This window comes from Rhagoletis pomonella, unplaced genomic scaffold, assembly GCF_013731165.1.
Source record: "Rhagoletis pomonella isolate Grant_MI unplaced genomic scaffold, Rhpom_1.0 Rhpom_scaffold_00009, whole genome shotgun sequence".
Lineage (NCBI taxonomy): Eukaryota > Metazoa > Arthropoda > Insecta > Diptera > Tephritidae > Rhagoletis > Rhagoletis pomonella.
The window spans coordinates 3,283,491-3,308,449 of NW_023458563.1; the positions used below are offsets into that span (position 1 = coordinate 3,283,491).

Consider the following 24,959-nt stretch of genomic DNA (forward strand, 5'->3'; position numbering starts at 1 on the left):
TCGCAACTATAGCTAGATAATATTAAAAGAAGATTAGAATAGTTGGAGCCAGCGACCTAAATGCACCCCAGTATTTCTGTTCTATTCTTTACATCTTTTGACTAGTGCAATTATCAAGAGAACAATTAAAATTTTACTGAGAAAAGATCAGTTTTAGATGAAAGGTAAGCTAAAGGGCTTATCTAATAATATGCACCAAACCTTTTTGCTGAACCCAGAATTTTTAACAAGAATTGGTCATATTCGACTAGTGTGCTGTGTGTCACTTGGCGGTTGATGCGCGGGCTCTTACAATTAAAATAAAATACTAATATTTTGCAGGCTTGTTGTTGACTTCATTATACAATAGATATATTTTCATTATTAACAAGGGATTTGAGAAAAATTAGATTTTCCACCCGCCCTAAAGCACAATGTTTGGTTCTGAAAAACTTTTGTTAAATTATCTCGCATACTCTCATTTACTAATCATAGAATATGAATTAACTGCCGATATTTGCTTTATCTTATGCCCACTCGTTCTTTAGCACATCATACGTAAGTACTCACTTGCATATACATATGTATGTAGTCGCTCACTAACTGTTTTGAGTATTCTTCCATTAATATTGTTGTTACATATTTTGTTATTTATCTGAAACTGATTCCGTTACAAATATTTATTTTGCTAATGTGGGATTTAATATCTACTGTAAAATAATTCTGAGGTCATGTAGAAGTATAAGCTACATATTTAACATAGCTGCCCGTATATTTTGGTCAACTAAAATTAATTTAAATGACCAAATATAATACACAATATTCTGCAAGTTCAAATATGTGAAAGCTCCTCCTAAAAAATATACGAAATTGGAGCATTTTTAAAGAAACTCCTTTTTTGCAAAATAACGCACGACAAAGTTAAGATTTTGTATTACAGGTTGTGTTACAAATATGGCTTCGGATCAAGGAGTTGCAGCCGAAATACATAAGTGTAATTGAATTGTACATTTTTCCATCCAGCAGGTCTTGTTGATTTAAAGCATAGCATTTTTTTCGGCACTTTAAAAATTCGTAAATGCACTTTTTTTTATGGTACTTAATGCTTATGTCTGAAATAAACACAGGAGAAACCCACGAGCTTCAGAAGAATAAAACATACAGTTGTTTAAGCAGCATAATACAAAAATGTACAACCTTTTGAAATCAACATATAAAAGCCGTTAATTAATTAAGCAGGGATCATACGATTTGTACATTTTTACACAACTCTACATTTTGACAGTTACAGAGTGGGGTTCGGAAAAATTTTTATTGAGCTGAACTCATTCTCGATAAAAATTTCTAGACAACACCACTCTGTTACTGCCAAAATGTACAAGTGTACAAATGGTATGATCCCTGCTTTAGATATTTTCTTTTACAGAATCAAAATTTTGGAAACAAATTGCGGTTATGTTTATTCTCGAGTATTTACCGTCGATTGGCATACAAAATTTTCCGAATTTGCCAACTTAATGTTTACCATTTTTGGCCGCACTCGTTACACTGTGCGCTGCCTTATATTACCGGTTTTTGCTTAGATTATGTTGTTGCTTTTGGTGGTGACTAGTTGCTGGAAATGTGAGCGCTCTGTGGCTGTCATTTCAGATTTTTTTTAATTGTACATATCTATGTATATATGTTCAGCGCACACGCATGTCAGCGCTGCGTTGCTGCCATCTCCGCTGACGAGTGAGTCTACAGCCATTTCGCTTGGTTTGATGCGGCCTTCCTTGCTACAATGCACTTTGCCTTACAATTTTAGAACGCGCTGTTGCGGCCATTCCACTGACTTCTCTTAGCCCGGTCGAAGACACGCTAAAGCAAAAATGCTTATTGTGAATACATATGTATGTATATATATATATATATATAATACATATGAATGTATGCGCGTTTATGTTTTGTTTGTTGACTATCGTACCTCTGCCACGGTTCTGCATTTATGCAAGCACAACACACACCAGCTCGTGCGCTTCGACAACGACATAGTCGTCATCGGCTTGGTCGTTTATATACACTCGTTTTTGTTGGTTTGTTGGTGTATTTTTTCGCTTGAGAGCTCATTACCGTTTCGCTTCGCTAAGTGCGCTGTATCGCTTGGGAGCCAGCAACGCGTTATCCCAAGTCAATCGGCCCGCCAAGGGAAGTCAAACCAAACCAAGTCAAATAACCAAAATCAAAATTCACCAAGCTGTGAAAAAGTCCCGAACTTATACTTTTTTCAAAAGTTTTTCTTTATCGGTGTCTCTGCGCGCTTATGCAATAAATATCATATGCCTGGCTACAGGTGTTCGTCTGTGTATGTGCCAATGGTCAGACGTATCTAATTGCCTAAAATCTCTAAAATTTCACACTTAAAAAGTAGTGAAAAAGAATTAATATTTAAAAGCTCCAACGCGCTAATTAATTAAACGTGCCGGCATGGAAATACTCATATGCGAAAAGTCCGCGACGATCGGGTCAAACAAATCGTAGGAAAACGAATATATAAATTGCGATATTTTAGTGTTTAAAATAGCAAAAAAGTTCAAGGCTGAAACCTGAAACACATATACTACATATGACATCGAGATGCAGGCTCTGGCAGGGAAAAGGAAAAATAAAGGTACATATAAACTAAACATAAAAAACCCACCGCTGCATATAACAGAAACCAAAGTTTCAATTAGAAAATAAATAAACGACTGCAGAAAAATACTTAGCCAACGAAATTTACGGAAAATCACAATTTGTTGTAATTATTGCGCGCCAATTCAAAATGCGACGGTGTTGTGCTATGTAGCACGCTGCTATGTCGAAGCCGTCAGCACCGCGCCGATATTTACAATCCACTAAATCTAATTTGCAAATAATAAAAATTACAACAATAACAATAACAAAATCCGAAACTAAAACGAATTTGGAAATGTTTACGAATCAAATATGCAATTGAAACTCTGACGAAATTATCGTCACGTGATTGTGAGTGAGTACGTTGTATGTGATAATCAAATAATGATATATGTCAATTGCAAAAAAAAAAATTAAAAATATCTGTATAGCTGTGTATGTGTTTTAAATATGTGAAATGAATATGCTGTTTGGGCAAACCAAAAACCCTGTGAAAACCAACTAAATCGATCTCAAAATATGCACATATTTTTGAGAGCAAAATTTGTTGGTTAAAAAATATATACAAAATATATATATCTACAAAATAATAAAAAATAATTTAAAAAATCTAACGAATTCTGCATTAATACACGCTGCCGGATTTTCAGTTCACAATTCTGGATCTCTTAACTCACGCTATATATAATTAATATTTTACAAATCAAAAACATAAACAAACAAAAAACTTTCGATGATGATGCTAACTACAGAGCACCTCATGCATGGCCACGCGACGTCGGTCAGCCAGAGTGCGCTTTTCGGTTGCTCGACGGCTGGACACAGCGGCATCAATCAACTTGGTGGCGTGTATGTCAATGGCCGACCGCTGCCGGATTCTACGCGCCAGAAAATCGTCGAATTAGCGCATTCCGGTGCGCGTCCCTGTGATATATCGCGCATCCTGCAGGTGTCCAACGGATGTGTTAGTAAAATTCTGGGCAGGTAAGCGCTAACTTTGCACCGACGGGTTAAGTGAATACGCACCTTAAACGTAGTATGTAAGAAAAAACACATAAGCTCTGATCCAGTACTCCATGAACTTACAGGTTTTACATGAACTTGCAGGAAGTTACAGGAAAAATTATCCCGTACTCCAAATTCCTCCAAAATCCTGTAAATTAGAGCGATTTTTGGAGAGTGGTGTAGAGAATGAAGTTGCAAGATTTTACCCGAACTTTATCTTCTGGTAAAATCATGAAAAGTGTCAAGCGATCACTGGTTGACGTATTTACAGGAAAAATGCTTTTTTTGTTCCCGAACTTTTTGTTGTTACTCACTTTTTACTCTCACTTCAGAGAGTAATTTTGCTGTTTCACATTTTTACAGGATTTTACACGAAAAGTATTGGATCAGAGCTATTGTGATCTTTGTACTATTCCATTATATATATGTATGTATTTAAAAAGCCGCAGATTCAGGGATGGAGTTTCAAAAATTTCAGAATGTGCATAAAGTACTGCAATCATAGTGCCGAAAAGGAGATGAAAGTACCACAAAATTAAAATTGTTTTATTTAAAAGCGTTTTAAGAAAAATGTATTTTGAGAAATAGTATTTCTAAAGCACACTGATAAATATCATAAAAAGTGATTAAAATGCAAATACTTATACCACCAGAAGACCTTTCTGGCGGTTTTCGGGCACGAAGAATCTGAATCTTCAGGTTATTTTTTACCAAAAATGTCGCAGCTGCTGGGTGCACTATTCTAGTTGATTCCAAAGATATTTTTTTTAAATATTTTTATTAAAAGTTAACAAAACTTAATTTATTTGTATGTTGTTAGCAATTCGAGAAAAGTTTGTATAATAATGAAAATTTTCTGTTTGATTGACGAACCACAAAAATCACATAAATCTAAAATTTCCAAAATTACAAAGTTGAAATGAACACAGTACAATAAAAGGTAATAACACAAATACAAACCCTACAATACTCCCCCTTCTAGAGAATTAATATTATATAAATTAAAAGTAACTCGTTTCTTATTTGATGTTGTGTTATTCATTGTATTAGTGTTTGTTTCTGGTATTACTTCTGTTTCAATGATTGCAGGTTTTAGTCTGTCTATCGGAATTGTTTTAACCTCATTATCTACTTCAAGTTTGAAATATTTTTTGTTTTTTTCAACAACCTTATAAGGTCCTTCGTATGGTTGTTGCAATGATCTTTTATTAATAACACGCATAAAAACAAATTTACAAGTCTCCAAATCCTTTGGTATATATACACCAGTATCAGAATTTTGATTATGCCTTAAATTTGATTTAACATTTTTAAAATGTTCCCGTAAATTGCCTAAAACTTCAATTGGGGAAAATTTTTCTTCAGATGGAACCACAAGTTCACCGGGTAGGCGTAAATTTTGCCCAAAAACCATCTCAGATGATGTGGCTGAAATACTTTCTTTATACATCGATCGTATACCAAGAAGTATTATCGGCAGCTTATCATACCAATTGTTGATTCCATTTCTAGCCATTATCGTAGCTTTTAACTGCCTGTGAAACCGTTCTACCATACCATTCCCTTGAGGATGATACGCAGAAGTTGTAACGTGATGACTACCAAGCAATTTTGTTAGTTCCGAAAACAATTTTGACATAAACTGAGTACCCTGATCTGTAGTGATTTTTAACGGTACCCCAAAACGTGAAACATATTCTCTAAAAAATTTATTTGCAACCACTGCCGCTGAAATGTCCTTTAATGCATATGCCTCGGGCCAACGCGTGAACCTGTCAACTATTGTAAAAATGTAACGTAGTCCTTTCGATACAGGAAGAGGTCCACCAATATCTAAATGAATATGATCAAATCTACTTTTGAGAATCGGAATTTTAATTACTGGAGATTTAGTGTGACGATTAACCTTCGATTTTTGACAATTTATACATTCTTTTGACCAAATATTAATTTCTTTGTGCATTTTTGGCCAATAGTACTTTTTAATAATTAGACGACGTGTAGCTTTTGTACTAGGATGTGTAATGCCATGTAACATATTAAACACTGTCTTGCGTAAACAATTTGGAACAAATGGCCTAGGATTCTCACTTGTCATTTCACACCAAATATTAAAATTTAAAGGTGGAATTTGAATTAATTTAAGGTTATGTGATGTGTCTCCAGATTTAAATGTGTTTAGTTCCTCGTCCTGTTCTTGTTCATTTTGTAAAACTTTGAAATTCAGTTCTGTACACTTAATTGCATCAACTTCGAAAGCTCGAGATAATGTGTCAGCTATAATGTTCTCCTGTCCTTTAATATATCGTATGTCATTAGTAAATTGTGCAATGAATTCCATATGTCTAGTTTGTCTCGGACTACGTTCGGTTTTTGAACTCAAAGCATATATCAAAGGCTTGTGATCTGTAAAAACTGTAAATAGCTAGCAAGTCCCTGTCAAATGCACTGTACTTAACCTCGGATGGAGAAAGTTTCTTAGAAAAAAAGCTAGTGGCTCTGATTTGTTATCAAACGTTTGATGTATGACACCACCAATTGCCGTATTAGATGCATCCACATTTAAAGAGAGTTTGGCATCTTTGTTAAAATGATTTAACAATATCGTAGACGCAAACTTTTCTTTAATACATTCAAAGGCTTTATTTGTTGTGTCATCCCAAATTAAGGACTTGTCACGTTTCTTAGTTGTTCGATTGATTAAATCGTAGATAACTGCCGTAAACTCAGCTAATTTTGGTACATATCGATGGTAATAATTAACCATGCCTATAAATTTCTGCGCCTGTTTAATAGATTTAGGACGTTCAAAACTACGAATAGCTATCACTTTTTCATCAGAGGGTCTAATTCCTGCCCCAGAAATATTATGTCCTAAAAAATCAACATTTGTAACACCGAAAGTACATTTACTTGGTTTGATATTCAACCCGTACTCTGTTAGGCGTTGGAAAAGTATACGGAGATCTTTAAAATGCTGTTCTTCATTTTCACTTGCAACCAATAGATCATCAATATATGTAAAAACAAAATCTAAACCACTAACTACTTCATTAATAAATCTTTGAAAAGTTTGCGCTGAATTTCTTAGTCCGAAAGGCATTCGTATAAATTCAAACATACCGAAAGGTGTCGTTATTGCAGTTTTATAGATATCCTCTTCTGCCATTGGAATTTGGTGGTAGGCCCTTACCAAATCTAATTTCGAAAATATATACTTATTTCTGAGATTCATGTTAAAATCTTGAATATGAGGTAAAGGATCACATTACGGTACAGTCACAACATTAAGTCTCCGAAAATCACCACAAGGACGCCAGTCATTCGGTGCTTTTTTAGGTACAAGATGCAGTGGAGATGCTACACAAGAATTTGAAGGTCTACAAATCCCTGCCCTCACTAAAAAATCGAATTCAGTTTTGGCTACTTTAAATTTAATCGGATCCAAGCGCCTGGGCTTAGAGAATGGCAGATTTCCTTCAGTAAAAAGTCTGTGAACCGTAGAATGTTTAACCGGTTTCGAATAATCTGGTTCAGCGATCAAAGAAGGAAACTCCTTCAACAATCTTGTATACTTGTTCTCTACTACGAAAATTTTTGGAAGCGAAATGTTACAAACACATGAAACTGTGTTAACCGAAAGACTTGTTACTGGATCAACTAAACGTTTGCATTTCATGTCAATTAAGAGACCGTATTTGCAAAGAAAATCTGCTCCCATAATAGGTTTCGCAATATCAGCTATGAGAAACGTAAATGGGAACTCACGTCTTAAACTTAAATTTATATTTCAAATCTTTTTACCGTACGTTGAAATCGTTGAACCATTGGCTGCAGTAAGTATTATATCTGAAGAACGTTTTGTATGAGGGAATTTTTTTACCGGAAGTATAGAAATTTCTGCTCCACTATCAATCAAAAAATTTAGTTTGTTTTATCAAAAATAAATAGGCGACGTGTGGTAATATCTAAATTTCCATTGTTTGCCGCCACAACAACGGATGACTCTAGTTTAACGAATTTTTGTTTTTAGAAAAAGCACAAGGCTGTTGATATTTCTGAGCCTTACCACCAAATTTGTAATGGTATCTACACAATCAATTTTGACTATCACGAGATTTTGATCTACCTCTTTATGGACTTCTAAAACAATTCCTATTATATGATCTATATCTAGAATTTTGATTAATTTGTTGCTTAATAGAATTTAATTCAAAGGAAAGTTTTTGAAAATTTTCGCACATAAGATTCGTCGTTTTAACTAAATTCTCAATAATTGTGTCTTGTGATTTAGAATTTTGAAAACTATTCACTTTTTTTTATTTTTCACTTGGTTGCTGAAGTAATGAAGAATTGAAAATCTATAAGGGAAAATTATAGTTTTTGTAAGTTTTATCTTAATATCTTAAAAATTTAAGACTTATTGAAAAATGATAAATGAACGTGAGGTACTAAATTTAATAACCCTTAATTTGATATATCGTCCTATTTATAAAAATTAACGCATTCCATAGATATTACCAGCCAAAGTTTCATTTTCAAAATTCGTATACTTTGATGCAATTGCGCGGGCTAAAGATAAGTATTAAATTAATCTTTCGTGGCCAATAAGAATTAACTAAGACCTAAGACAATATAATATTACTATTACCATGCGGTCAAACGACTTTTATTTTCCCCCATACAAAATCGACCCAGCCTACTATTCATAGCTGATATTTCGGTTTTATTAATCACTTCCCAAACATTATCAGCTAGTTTCACCAATTCATTTATATCATGGGTACTTGAACTAGCTAATATCACACTAAGATTTTTTGGCAATTTTCTCAGCCAAAGTTTCTTTAAAATATCTTGACTAAAATTGGAACCTGCAAGCAACATCAGCGACCGATAAAATTCAGAGGCTTTACGATCACCCCTCTCTGAATCTGACAAAATTTTATCTAATTTCTTATTTTCGCTTAAAGAATGCCTTTCAGTTAAGACTTTCTTTAATTCTGAAAACTTGTTGTTATGCGGAGGATTTTGAATGAAATCTAATATTGTAACTATTACTTCTTGCGGAAGCGCTGTGATTGTGTGTTCATATTTTTAGTATCTTGTGTAATGTTTTTATACCCGAGCGCACTTGTGCACAAGGGTATATTAATTTTGTTCACATAACGGTTGTTTGTAACAGCCAAAACGAATCGAGATAGATATAGACAAATGTATACATAAATGATCAGGATGAAAAAAGAAATCGATTAAGCCATGTCTGCCTGTTCGCCCGTCTGTCCGTCTGTCCGTGTACACGATAACTCGAGCAAAAATTGAGATATCTCAACGAAATTTGGTATGCAGGTTTCCCTTACTCCAAGGTAGGTTGGTATTGAAAATGGGCGAAATCGGACTTTAACCACGCCCACTTCCCATATAACGGTAATTTCCAGAAATACGAAAACTGCGATATTTTAGTAACTACTGAAGATAATTCACTCAAAATTGATATTTACAATAATTTTTTAGACGAAAAATAAGAATATTATAAATTTTTGGAAAATGGGCGTAGCCACGCCCACTTATGGTTACATGTGTATATCTTGGTAACCGCTGCACCAATTTCTTCCAAACTTGGCACAGTTGTTGGCCTTGGTACAGCATAAAAAACCGCCGAAACTTTTTAAAATCGGACAATAACCACGCCCACATCCCATATAACGGTAGTTTAGAGAAATACAAAATCTTCGATAAATCATTAAATATTGAAGCTAATTTATTCAAAATTGATGCTTGCAACAATTCTTTACCAAGAAATACGTTTATGGTAAAATTTTGGAAAATGGGCGTGGCACTGCCCACTTATGATCACATATATTATATAATATTTCGAAATTGAAGGACGTTAATTTACTCAAAATTGATACACCTCGGCTTACCATCTAGCGGAAGGTATCGGAAGGGTGAAAAAACATATATTTAATACTTGCGCCGGGTATTTAATGTTCGGCTCCGCCCGAACTTAGACTTTCTTACTTGTTTTCATGTTAAATTGCATTTCTGTATGTACAAACCAAGCTTCTGGACAACTTGTCCAAAATTGTGGAAGCTTGACTGAGGTTGCATACACCTCATTATTATTTTGACTAGCATAAGGATTTGCCAACTCCTCTTGAAAATAGTTGTTTTGCAAATCTATAAGCGAGTCATTTAAATTATTAGTCCATGTAGATGTGTGTGTATCATGTGGGGGTGAACGAAACATTATGATAACTTCACACAAATAATCTCTAAAAGGAGTGCTTACAATTTTTATAAACTGTTAGTTATTTAATAATTGTAAAGTGTAAGATCTAACACAACTAAACTACATTTACGTCAACTTATCTATCGAAATGATTTGATTGATGGAGGTTTGAAAACTGGATGCTTCTGCGGACCGATGGTGCTTTGAAAACCAATACTTCTATTATAACTTTCTGATGCTTACTGTGATGCTCTTCTTGTCGCTTGAAGATTGAACCTAGTGGTGGTTTTTGCTGTAGATGTTGCAGCTGATGCTGATGCTGCTGTTATTGTTGTTGCTGCTGATGTTACAGCTTATGCTAATGCTGCTGTTTCGTAATACTGGTTGAAGTTGGGACGCCTGTTAACCCAATACAATACTGGGACTGGCGATAATTTCCGCGGCTGGCACGCCAATGCAATTGAAAGCAGTAAAATCAAAACTTTTACTGCCGGCTTTTTATCTTAACTTCGAGTGGTTCGATTTTGTTCAGCAATGATTCATCCAAGTCATACCAGGTTCCCTTACTGTTAACTCATACTTTTGCTGCAGTCCACGCACCTACGCCGACTGGTGGGCGTGGAGTAGAAATTGCACCAACGCCTGCGCTACTTGCGCCAACTTCAGCAACGCTTGTGCCATTTGCAGTTATGCCCGATTTGGTGCTTGCGCTGGTGGCTTGTAACTCTGCTTCCAGACAAGTTTCAATAACAACGGGTGTCGAGAAATAAGGCGGTGAATAGAACTTTTTCGAGCCGTAACAGTTCTTGACTAGCTGGTTTTTTGTCGGTAGCTTCTTTAGTTGCTGTTTATGCAATTTTTTAACGTTTATGTTGTTCCTCGAGCAGCGAAGTAAAGTGCGGCAATTACGCGTTTTCGTGCTCGCCCTGTTGACCACCACTCATAAATGGTGTACCAGCGCGTCTGATTTGTGAATTGAGATATCAAAGTCCGCAACGATCATTTAATGGTTGCACGTGTTGGTTCTCCTGGCAGGATCGCCAAAAATGTAGTTGATTCCAAAGATATTTTTTTAAAATATTTTTATTAAAAGTTAACAAAACTTAATTTATTTGTATGTTGTTAGTAATTCGAGAAAAGTTTGTATAATAATGAAAATTTTCTGTTTGATTGACGAGCCACAAAAATCACATAAATCTAAAATTTCCAAAATTACAAAGTTGAAATGAACACAGTACAATAAAAGGTAATAACACAAATACAAACCCTACAACTATGTTGCAAATAAACACGAAGAAGCATTGATTATAAACATTTTTTAGAAATATTGCACTTTTTCTTCTTCCGTTGTTCCATGGTTTTTACATTAAAGCGCACTCTAGCTCGCTGTCTCCACAGGCAAAACTTTTTATCTTGATAATGCTATCGGCAAAATTTTGCCCATGGAGACCTCATATTGCTCTTGGCAAGCAATAATTATCAGAGCTTTTGTCTTGATAAATATTGTCAGCAATTTTGTAGTTTGACAGCTACATTTTCATTTGCGCGAAAACTTCAAGGCGTCATAATTATTGATATTTTAATACAAAAGCAAAAATTTAGCTGTTTTCTATTAAAATATTTGTTTTTATGTACTTGGATGTGAAATAGCAATTTTTTTTTTAATTTTTTAAGTGATTAAATCCGCAAAAGTACTTGTTGGAAACCACCTTATAAATGCTTTTATCAAGATACAAAAGGCCCACGCATAAATATTGCCTCTGATAAAATTTTTATCAGGCAATAAAAATGACAGTTGGTAAGCAAAAACTTTTGCCTGTGGAGACGGGCAGCTTTTGCTAAAAATAAATTGGAAACTGAGATTCTTTGGACCCCAAGTCCACAAAAAGGTCTTTTGTATGTATTAATATGCTGCACTGCGACCACCAACTTCATATTAAAAAAAGCGCTTAAAAACGCCAACCTGAGAAATTTGAGAAACTACTTTTCTATATATAATGCAGACTTTCAGAAAAAAATGGTTTCATCAGTTCCCAGAAAAAAAGTGAAAATGTCGTACAGTATTATTACAGTATATAATTTTGAAAAAATAATTGCTACCAGACTTTCTTGGTACGCTTGCAAAAACGACCTAATCCATCATAATCAAGTCGCCTTCAAAAGGGGACAGGGCACCATGGACTCATTGTTGCATCTCGACGAATACATTTCTAATGCTTTATCTAACAAAAACCAAATTTCCCTTATGTCCCTCGACTTCCTAAAAGCTTTTGATCGGATAGGTATTCACGTTGTATGACGGGAGCTCAAAAAATGGAAGGTGGGTAAAAATATTTTCAATTTCATAAAATCCTTTTTATCCCATCGAAAAATAAGCGTCCTTATCTCCTCAACCCGTTCTTCCAATCTTCCGCTGGATAATGGAACTCCTAAGGGCTCTCCCCTATCAGTCATTCTTTTTATTATAGCGTTTGATGGATTAAGCTTACTACTATCTGAATTCACGACTGTAGATCAGCAGCTTTACGCTGATGATGTGCTGGTATACTCTAAAAATTCTAACCAAACAGCCGTTTTGAGAACCTTTACAGAAATCATTTCCCATATATCGACCTGGTCCCAATCTTCAGGCGCTTCAATATCCCATAGTAAGTCGAAATTATTGCATATATGTAGAAAGAGAAACTGTAATATTCCAACTTTAACTTTCTCAAATGTAACAATAGATTGTACAAATACTTTTAAGTTTTTAGGTATAATACTAAACTCTAGGTACTCTTTTGTGCAACATTGTCAGTACACAAGATGTAGAATAAGCGCAAAATTAGGCATTGTTAAATACCTTTCGGCTAAACGCTCATTTATCGGTTCGGCATTGCTGGTCAGTATAACCAAGGCTCTTATTTTATCAACAATACGATACGGGTTGGAAATCTATGGACATCACGCTAAGAGTAAACTTAAATTGCTAGTATCCCCTTATCATACGGCAATACGTAGGTCACTACGCGCGTTTCCAACAACCCCATTGAAAAATCTGTATGCGGAATCTGGCCTAACATCCATAATTGATGAAGTTGAATATGGAGTACATAAAACCTAAGCCAAAGTTTTACTATCTTCGAATGCTATTCTCTATAAGGACGTGCAGCTGGTCCTTTCGCGTAAACGTCAACCTAAGGTGCCATCAACCATTCATCTATGCGTTAAATTTGCTAAGGATAATGACCTGCCACTGTTAAAATACCATAGACGTAAAATATTACACCCGCCGTGGTTACTTAAGGAGACATCTTTCATAAATGAACTAGTTCATCTTCGGAAAGTGGCGCTTACTTATCTAACTTCTTAGAAGTGTCAGAAAGGTACAAGTCCAATGGTTGGAAACTGATCTTTACCGATGGTTCGAAAACATCTCAGACCTCGTATGCCGTTGTTACAGAGCAAGGGGGCGTACTATCCCAAGGACTTCTATTTTCGGTCTTCTCAATTTTCACTGCAGAAAACAGCAATATTCAACGCTATTCTTTATACTATGAAAACGTGAGGAAAGTTCGTAATCTGCTCTGATATTATGTCATGCATTGCCGCATTAAAAGAAAGTTGAAAAACAAATTATATTATCGACAGCATCCGAGACATACTCATTACTCAACCCCAAAAAATTAAAATAATGTGGGCGCCTGGGCACTCAAAAATACAGGGTAATAGATATGCATGCTGACAAAATTGCAAAAGATATGGCCGCTACACCTAAAAACGACATTTATCGGCTAATAAAACATAAAAGGCAAAGCAAATGATTAGCAGACTGGAGACGATATAGCCATCATTACTCCGAAATAAATCATAGTCGCTCTAAGCCGAAATTTACTACCTCTATGCCGAAAAAATATATTACGCCATATACTCGACTTCATCTTGGTCATACAATTATCACCCATTCGCATCTACTTCAAGGCGCTGAAGCCAGGGGATGCCTGTTTTGTAACCTTCCACTCAGCGTGAACCATCTTTTGTCATCCTGCTCCGCACTCCAATCCCAGAGACATCATTACTTTAAAAATGCGGATCCTATTCAGTTGTTAAAAGATCCCACAGATGATAACATAACAAGGATATACAAATACCTAAAAGATTCCGACCTGCTTCGACGTATCTAATATTTTATGCCACATGCCAGCCGAAAGCCTCCGATGATAGTGCTGCGTCAGTTTGTAAGTTTATATGATAATTAAATTGTTATGTAAAATTTTATAAAAATAAAAAAATAAAAAAAATGTTGATGAAAGGTTATTATAGGCTTATATAAATTTATAGTAAAATATCACAATGTTCAAATTACCAAGGGGGGGAAAACACTGCAATACCGCTATTCGGACATGCTCACACATACATCTATGTGCAAAATAATAGCAGTATGACATTTTGACCAGTTTTGACTATTCTTCCTTACATTGATTAATTTTGACTAGTAATAATCCCTGAAAATCGGGGTGCTCGTGGTCTAAAAAATTTGCACATTTCTTCATTCTAAAAACCACATGCATTGCTTTTGGTAGTTAACTTTAACTTCGGTATTTTAGCAAGATCATACTCTTCTCAATACGCCATGCGATAAGCAATCCTCTTGCTAGGGTCTGACCTTGAGACTTATTTATCGTTATTGCGAACGCTACAATAATTTTGGATTGGCGACGTTTAAATACAAAAAGCAAGTGTTGATTCGCTGGGATGTTAATTTATATGGGATAGTATAATTCGAATCACATGTTTAAAGTCCTTTAACTAACCCTATATATGTACATATTTGCATTGTGGCATCCAACCAATTACATTAGGGGTATTGTCTGAGTCTTGCAAAGCCCTTGCATGGTGCACAGATTGCACGGATTCCACGGTTAAAACCGGTTTTCGTATGGGACAGCTTTGCAAACCGTGCAATCCGTGCACCGTGCAAGGGCTATGCAAGACCCAGAGAATACCCCTATTGTAATTCTTTAACTATTAGGCGAGACTATTAACTAACCCTTCATATGTACATATTTAGGTTGTGGATTAGCATCACATTCAGAAACGACAGAACATATTGACGCCATTTCTACTCCGGACAACATATTGACCATTTGTTTATTAACTATCATACAGTGCTTATTTTGTGGACGCGAAATTGATCGATCCTTCGAGTGGTTTTGATTAATTACACCTTATTTTACCCTTATTAAATAATCCCTTCCGTCGGATTTGTTCGCTATTAGTGCCTAGCAGTATGTCCCGCTGAGACGCTGCCTATCGAAATGAACGTAGCAATGCTTTACTCAATGTAAAAATTTTAAAATCTTTCGACGCAAATATTTCGAAAATGGTTCAATGAATCTCAATTCTGAAAAGTTTGTGCAAAGTTACAGATCGAGCACTTTAATTTGATGTATAATTTGTATCTGTACGACTTGTACATCGCTGGGAATAAGCGCCTTGTTTCAGAATAATATATACATTAATTTCATTCAATGGCCCTTATCTTAATTATTAATTGATTTTAATTTTATTTTTCGAATCTATAGTGTAATATATGATTGCTTGTTGTATATTGGCATACTATGAAAAATTTCTGTAATTTTCGAATGTGCCGAATTTACATGAATTGTTCCGAAAGTGGCAAAAGCTGACCAACCGTCCTCCTTTGAGGAGGATTGTCCTCCTCAAACGTGATTTGTCCTCCTCAAAAATTTTGTCCTCCTTTTGAGCCGAAATGTCCTCCTTCTCCTCCTTTTCAAGTTTTATAACAGTTATGAAATTTTCAAAAAATTTCGTTCAGAATATTATTATTTCCTAATCGTACACAATCATTGTATTTAAAGGGCGTAAACTTTTGATTCATCTAATCGCACGTGAAAGTTGAACAGTGTAAGCGGCTTTTAGCCGTAATCGATAATATTTTACCCTTTACAACACTGAAATACTAGCTAACGACGCATCTCCACAGGTGAAAATTATTGCCTACCCTATGTCATTTTGTTCGCCAGATATTTATAGGTTTTATCAGTTGCAATATTTGTGTATGGGGATTTTTTATCTTGATAACAGATTTTGTTAGATGGTTTAAAATAAGTATGTTCGTTGCATTGGAGCGCAAATCTGCTAAAAAATTCATGAAAATGTGTTATTTCAGATCCAAGTACATAATCAAAATTAGCACAGGCCTGTGTAGTTTTCCCCTTAAAAAATTAATTAGCGATTTGGGCATGTGTGATTCGGGCATCGTATGAGTTCGAGTACTAGTAATCTTTTGATAAGTACGGCGATCCTTTTTTGGAATCGTATAATCCATGATACAAAAAAGAAGGTAGTTTCAATAAACAACTTTTTGATTAAATGTAAAGTTCAAAATATTGTATTTCATGTTTATTGTTTGTCCTTCTAATAAAAAACAGACTCCCTGAGGAGGCGCGAAATGCGTCGAAACGCGTAGGAGTACAAAGGAAATTTTATTTCATTTTTATTTCTTATTTGGTTGACAAATCAAATCACAAATAAATTTTATTTGTTATTTGGTCAACAAACCAAATCACAAATCAAATATATTTCTTAATTGATACCGGATTCTAAATCAATAAGGATTTAAAAGCACGCAACCCTGCCACCGCATGACCATGACGTTGACGTTGCTTATATCTCTTTCTATCCCTATCAACAGCAAATTTGATATGTTTCTACGCACTTCTACGGTACCCTGCGTACACGTTCGTGGGTGGCCGCGCTCTAACACTTATTTTTCCTCTTCCAGCCATAAGTGTCCATGTCCAACAGCAACGGAAAAAGATATGCAAATAACCCTTTCCCACTGAGAGGAGCACACATCTACAAAAAATAAACCCCCTGTTCTGTTTTGTGGGTTATTTTTTCTCTTAAATAGGGACGGTTATTTTGGGACACTTTCAAAGTGTTGAGGGATATTTTCGACCTCTGCTTTTGCCTTTCGAAAGTAGTGTTGTTCCGATACCATCATGTACTCGATACCTGTACTCTTTAAAAATATTGAAGAAAAGTATCGATGCTACAAATGTATCGGAGAGAAGTACTCGATACTTATTTATATCGAACTCATTGTAAATACTTATATCATGTGAAGAAAAACAGGATCAGTTTGAGTACTCTCCGACAAAAACTTACCGAAAAAGTAGCCACAAGTTTGTTCGAGTACTTTCGGTCAAAACCTACCGAAAGAGAAGCCGTAAATCTTGCAAAATTTTAATGTTTGACTAGTATGGGAAAGCAGTAATCGACAGTTTCTTTATTAGCCAACTTAACGTGTTGCCAAAACCACAAAAGCAAGTAATACTTTAACTGCGCACTCGACACCCACCTAAGTACTTGCGGGAAGGATTCGAGTACAAAAAGTACTCAGTACTGGAAGAAAGTATCGAGTATTTACTTGCAGTTATTCGTATCGAAACAACTCTATTCGAAAGACTGTGGTGAGTTGAAAGACAGTTGCCAGAATTGCCCTGTTATATTGATTTGACATTATCTTATTTGAAAAGTTTCCTTACAAATTTTGTATAAGATAGCCGAATGACAGAATATTAAGCGATAAAGCTGTTATATTAATTCACCTGCTTATTGTGCCATGTACTTAACGCCACAAAATTTTAGGTGCGCTTAAATTCTCTAACAACACAGCCACCGTTTTTAATATTTTCTTTATTTGTACTTATTATTACTCATATATTTTTCTTATTGAAATGTTGATTGTTGACAAATTCACTGTGTTGACAAAAGGAGCGAACACCAAATCGACGCCAAAGTTGTATATAGTCGGGCCTTTATACTCATAGCAAGTACAAAAGTTACCCAAAGTAACACGTCAAATTTGTAATCACAATGACTTATGGCGTTTTTTTTTCTATCTAAAAATGTTGCCTTCTCAGTGCTCAGGAGAGGGCAATGAAAATGCATTTTTTTTTTAGAAAAAAAAACGCCATTAGTTCAAGGACCCGCCGGTGGCACGCGTACTCCGTTTGCCTGCCGCCGACTTGACGAAACAACGCATTTTCCTTTGCTTACTAAACTAAATCAGCTATTTCTTACTTTAATTACGTTGTACTATAATGTGAGTCCCCTTCGATTAGGGTAAAAAATGAAATATAAATTAACATGTCTTTGATTCAATCGCCTTCAGTGCTTCCGGTTTTTAAAAATTGTAAATATATAATTTTTTCACTTTTTTATAATTTTTTAATTTTTTAATGAGCCGGCCCTTTTTGTGGGGCGGGCCCATACGCTGGCGCCTATGTAGCCTGTGCTTAAATCCGGCCCTGTGTCCATATGTACATATATTTTTCTACATTACATATTTTTCGCCTTGAATCAGTGGAACAATACATACATGCATACATTACATATTCATTTTTAAGTAAAGCTCTATAAATTTAATATATCGTATGAACATATGTATGTACATTAAATTGATTTATATGATCAACCGCATTGTCCAATATAATGCAAATCGATTTGAGAATATGTTCACTCAGCTATGCTGATTATCATTATTTATAGTTATAACCAAATATCTGTGGACATTTGACAGAGCAACTTTACTTTAACTTTCACGAAAAAACTAAATAGCATACATATCACACACCATCCTCAAAAGTGACACAACTCAAAATTACACGTTCGTCAGAAAATGCTAAAAACTATTTCGTAGCACATGCTTATCATATCGGCAAGGAAGACTTTACTTTAGGTTTTTGAACAAATTATTGCAAAAATCTGCTCGAGCCTTTGCTGAAAACCAAACGAAAGTACAAAGAAAAGGTTGATTGGTTAACTAAAATACGGAAACAAAAATTAATGTCGACACGTAATGTGCAGTGTCCCCAGTAGCCTCATCGTCGTCACGACTACATAATTTGCGACAGTCTGAGGCTAGTCCGCGCGTTACATCCACTCCACGACGACGCACGTCAAGTGGCTCTAGGGATGCAAACGATGCATCGATATTTTTGAAACATCGATAATATCGGTTCAAAATTCGATGTTTGCCATCGATGTTTACAATTTCCTAAAATCGCTAAATTGACGATACATCGATGCCAGTTTCAGCGATGTTTTAACATCGACTTTAGTGTGATTCAGACTTGAATTCAACTTACTCATTATGCTCCTAAAATTTTTTGACTGGCCATGAATTTTATTACCTATTCTTTTGGGGAAAATTCAGAAATTCCGTGTATACTCTTATCTTTCGATATTAAAAATGCGTACATAATCATAAAAAAAGGACCGGGTTCCCGTTGAAATTTCAACGAAATTGGGGCTTGGAACTTTAGGCTCAGCGAACTTACGACGGCATGCATTTTTATTATATTTATAGGAAGGGCAAAGGAATAGTAAATAAATACAGGGAAATACATCCATATGTCAGTATTTTTCTAATTGAATTACAGAGAGTATAAATTGAAAAGTATTAAATTTTCCTTTCAATGTGACTACAACCTAACAAATTTGGAAACATCGGAAACCATCGATATATCGATGTTTTTCTGGCGATGTATTTTAGCATCGATGTTCATTTGTCCGATGCATCGAAACATCGATGTTACTCCCCAAAATTTGCATCCCTAAGTGGCTCGCGAGATACTCGTGCAACTAATTCCCCTTCAACGTCTAGCCATCACAACCAGGGTTGCCACTTTGGTAAATTGTTACCAAAATTGGTAGAAAAAATTTCGGTTGGTAAAAAGGTAAATTTTTTCTCATTTTGGTAGGTTTTTTTTTGAACTTTTCGTTCCCGATTTCTTTTACGTAGTTATCTTTATATTATAAATTTCTTTGCATACTTTTTATATACATACTTACATACGTATAAATGTATATTGATATAAGGCGAACATATCGTGCTCCATTCAAAACTCATTTTACTGGAATCCCGAGGAGCTTTTGATTGCCTAAATATTTTAAATGATTATTTAAATACATATAAAGAAAAAATTGACATTGAATTGTTAAATAAAAAAACACAAAAGACTGGCGGCAAAAAATTAAAAAAAAAAAATCAGCGGGAAACACATTGTGAGCTATACTTAAGCATTATTTGCTTCAAAACTTGGTACCTTAAATTGTTCTAAAAATTCAGAGTAAAAAATTCGAAATTTGGAGGAAATTTTTTGAATTTTTCTAAATGTATATAGTTTGAATCCTTAATTTTTATGGATTTAGTTAAAGCAACAAAAAAATGTTTACTTGAAAAACCTTGTGATTAATAAAAAAAATCACCAAGTGCTTTTTTGAGTCACTGTATTTGTCTATAATAACTCGAGTTGAAGTTTTTCAAATTATGAAGTTTCGTTGTTGCCTTTAGTTTCATCACTTCCGCTTTTGGTTGAAGGAAACTGAGAATATGCCAATAATATGACTCAAATACCGTATAATTAGTTAAATAAAAAGCTCCTTAAAAACAATTTATATTCTTATTGAAATAACTAAAAAAAATAAAAAACAACAGTTTAAATTAAAATAAATAAAAAACAACAAAACTATTGTTTTTATTAAAATAACTATAAAAAATGTATTGGTAAATATTTTCCAGATTTGGTAGATTTTTCTCAGGTGGATGGTAAATATTTTTTTAGTCAGTGGCAATCCTGATCACAACCCACATCATCCAAAAACACCAACATCTAGTCGGGGCAACAGTGAAATCACAATTTTACGATTTTTCAGTGTTCGCACACAACAAAACAGAACTACAACTGAGCCTATATCGACCGGTTCAAACGCCACCGTAACTAATGGCTTTGATCGTCTGCCATTGTCACCTGCGAATTCTAATACACATAGTGGTAGCAAAGGACTCGCTTACAACCCAGCCACACATGCTCAAGTTACAACAACTTGTAACGACTGATTTTTGAAAGTCTTGATGCGTTAAAAGTAATTAATTTTTCACATGCAATTTTGGTAATATGTATGCTTTACTTCGGTTGTGCATCAATTTGTGCATATATCAATTGAAACAATGTGGGTATGCATACACCGTTATTTGCTTTTTAAAAAAGTTTTTTTTATAATTAATAGACTTATTTTTAGTTTGTATGCCATAATTTTAAGTGTAACTGGAGGACTTTTCTAAATGAAATAGAAAATTGCTTAGGCATATGAGAAATAAATTGGAAGCCAGTTTTCGCAAAGCTTAAAAAAGAAAATGAAATAAAAAAAGGCAAATAAGTGCATAATTTCAAATACAACAAATTTTGAGTTGTGTCACTTTTGAAGCTCTTTTTACCGTCAGAGAAATAAATTGAATTTAAAAGCAAGCATTAGATGGTTGAAAACAGAAACATTTAAAAGGTTGTGCATAGCAATAAATAATATTTCTTTCGAATTATAAAAATATGCAGCCTTTAATAACACAGCTCCACAAAAAAAAATAAATTCTTCCTGTTACCAGACTATTATTTTTATATGTTTTTTTGATTACTGAATCAAAATCCGACGTCCATTCAAACCCCTTACGTCAAGGTTTTTTTAACCCTGTCACCCCACTCCCGGAAAAACCAATAAAAGGCTATGAAAGGCCATAAAAACCTTGACGTAATGGGGTTGAATGGACGTCGGATTTTGATTCAGTGATCAAAAAAATATATAAAAATAATGGTCTGGTAACAGGAAGAATTTATTTTTTTTTTTGTATTTTGGCGATCACACTTTTCCTAAGTGTTTGGCCGAGCTTCTCCTCCAATTTGTGGTGTGCATGTTGATGTTGTTACTCAAGCTACAGTTTTACGCCGCACAAAGTATTTGCATAGTAAAACCGGCCAAAATTTTTGTATGTGTTTTTCTACTCAGTAATAAAATAAAACATGAAACTTAATCATAATTAGGGATTTGTATGATAAAAATTAGTAATTGCACTTATCATTGGATAATTTTCGTGAAATATTTATGGACCAGCCCAAAAAAAAACTTTTTCTGAAAATTTCATTCATTTTTCTAGAACATATTTAGGTCGATGAGTTAGGATTTGCCCTTAGTTCTTTCAGATTGGCTCTTGATAGCGAATTGTGCTAAATTTTCAGTTGCTTAAAGTTTGGATGCTTTTTCAATTTCAATCAAATAATAAGCTTAAAAATAATATTAAAAAAATCCGGTAAATTGTTCTAAGGACGTTCCCGCCGAAGCCGGTTAGAGAGTATTTTTGTCCAGTTTCAAAGTCCTACAAAGGATCTTCCGAGGGCTTTAAAATTAAAGGGTATTCAACTCAGTAAATCTGGGTACTCAGCTCCGATGAAAGCTGTTGACTCTCGAGTCATGGTGAAATAATAATATGGTGTTGTCACTTAGGGGGTGGTTGTTGTAATTTTGGCAATTTCGGCATACCAGCGTTACTGTAATGCCTACTCTATTCATTCCAACTTCATTTTTGGGCAAAATGGAACAAAAGTGGAGCAGACAATTTTGTGAAAAAGTATGTGTAGGTATCACTTACTACGTTTATTCGCACGTATTATTTGCGAATAACAATTTGCAAAATGGTAAACTTTGCGGTATAAACGCTGAGTAAATTTTTTACTTGCAAATAACTAAATCACGCATATAAGTATTGATTAGTGGTACTATTTGCAAATAAGCGCAAGACGCCGCCATTCTTAGGTTTATTTTCTTTTTCGATGGTCATCTTATTGCCTTTTTATTCCCGAGCGCACTTGTGCACAAGGGTATTATAACTTTGTTCACATAACGGTTGTTTGTAACAGGCTAAACGAATCGAGATAGATATAGATAAATGTATACATAAAAGATCAGAATGAAAAGAGAAATCGATTAAGCGGTGACTGTCTGTTCGTCCGTCCGTCCGTCCGTCCGTCTTTGAACACGATAACTCGAGTAAAAATTGAGATATCTTAACGAAACTTTCTACGCGCACTTCTTTCGGGCGTAGGACGGATGGTATTGAAAATGGGCAAAATCGGACAATAACCACGCCTACCTCCCATATAACGGTAATTTTCAGAAATACGAAAACTGCGATATTTTAGCAACTATTGAAGATTAATCACTCAAAATTGATATTTACAATAGTTTTTAGACGAAAAATGAGAATATTATAAATTTTTGGAAAATAGGCGTGGCCACGCCCATGTATGATTACATGTGTATATCTTGGTAACCGCTGCACCAATTTCTTCCAAACTTGCCACAGTTGTTAGCCTCGCTACAGCATACCAAATGGCCGAAAAATTTAAAATCGGACAATAGCCACGCCCACATCCCATATAACGGTAATTTAGAGAAATACGAAATCTTCGATAAATCGGTAAACATTAAAGCTACTTTATTCAAAATTGATGCTTGCAACAACTCTTTACCAAGAAATACATTTATGATAAAAATTTGGAAAATAGGCGTGGCACCGCCCACTTATGATCACATATATATATCTCGGCAACCATTCTAGTTACCAATTTGTACCAAACTCGGTATGGTTATTGTGCTTGCCACTTAAAAACAAAACGTTGAAAATTTTTGAAATCGGACTAAAATTGAGGCCGCTTTTAATATAACGGTACATTTCAGAAATGCTTGAAACTTCAATATTTCGAAATTTAAGCAGTTAGGTATTTGCAAATCATTTTTATTTAGCTTACGTATAAACGTAGTGACTGTTTCTTTGTTTCGCTTTTGCTTTGACTTTTCGTTTCGAATTCATTGGAAAATTTAAGCAATAATTTCCAATAATTGTGATTTTGTAAGTAATTTTTTGGTAACTGATTATTGGAGCAGTGCCTGGGATGGCTACGATAATGCACTTTGGTCTAACAATTTAAACGCATAATTATTTAAATGTAATTTTAAAATGTTAACGAAAATAAAGGTCGAAATAAAATTTCCTTTAAAGTTAAGATATTTAAAAACTAAGAACGCATATACAGAACTTAAGGAATAAATACAATAATAAAATTCCATCCGGGCTAATATGTAATTTTTAGTAGAATTTAAGAATAATTAAATCAAGATAACGGTATAATTTAATTTGTTTTAATATGAATAAATGAAAGACGGAAAATAGTCCTTATTTTTTAAGTTTTAACCATCATCATATGTGTGTGGTACGACCGTGAGACCTTTAAGTTTTACAAACAATAATTTTAAGGTAGAAAAATATAACTGAATAGTAATTATTAAAATCAATATATTTGATCGAAAAAATAAAAATTAAGTAATAATAATTTCTTTTGAGCGAAGAAATGAAACTGTATTTACACTGGTTTACAGAAAAAATACTTTATTGATGCAAGCTTCATTTAACCGGTGTAGGGTCCACTGATGTATTTATTGGAAATAGTACCCATAAAGTAGTAAAAATAATCCTAATATTTTCCCCCTTTTTCTACTACCCCAAAATGCATCGCCGCAATTGGCATGCAGAAAAAGTTAGGTTATGTAAGTGACATCACCTTATATTTATTTCACCATGCTCTCGAGTACACTTTTCGGCATTCGTTTTTTATTTTATTTTTGAGTTGTTTTGAGGCATGAAGAAAACAGTAGGAAAAAACTAGCGATGGATCGAGCTTTTTCAAAAGATCTTTGACAAATAGTATTCAATCGTTACGTAATTTTTATTAAATTGAAGACAGGCTTACAGCTTTTTGACGGGTTGGGCCTGAAATCCCCAAATTAAATCCCCAAATCAAAATCACCAAAATCAAAATCGCCAAACACAAAATCCCCATTTTTTGTGTGAAATATATTTGTTCGGGACGGGGTGAAATTGGGGGCCGGGAATTCCTCTTGAATTCCGCGGCAAACGAGGGTCGAGGAGGTGCCGAATCCCTGAAGTCCTTCGAGGTTGAATTAAAATGTACAAATTCGTTCAATAAAATTAAATGAAACACTTCACTTTCACTAGTATATGTGTATATATATATATGTAAGAGCTTAACGGCCACTTTATTGCATATATATATATGTGTATATTAAAAATGCTGTAATAGAAGTTTTTAAAAATAGATTGATGATTAGAGGACCTTACTTGTTGATTGCTCGGAGTTCTCTTCCAAAGTGGCAGAGTGTTGGGTTATCG

The 24,959-nt window shown here is 34.5% G+C and overlaps 1 protein-coding gene across 1 annotated transcript in view; it reads left to right on the top strand.

Annotated features, from left to right (window-relative positions):
• Window positions 1-1,989: 1,989 nt before the first annotated feature.
• The window catches only part of LOC118745547 (paired box protein Pax-6), a 484,830-nt gene continuing 461,860 nt past the window's right edge, over window positions 1,990-24,959 (top strand). The window contains exon 1 of the mRNA XM_036479010.1: window positions 1,990-3,618. Coding sequence (XP_036334903.1) covers window positions 3,368-3,618 — 251 coding nt within the window. The 5' untranslated portion in view covers window positions 1,990-3,367. The remainder of the gene's footprint in view (window positions 3,619-24,959) is intronic.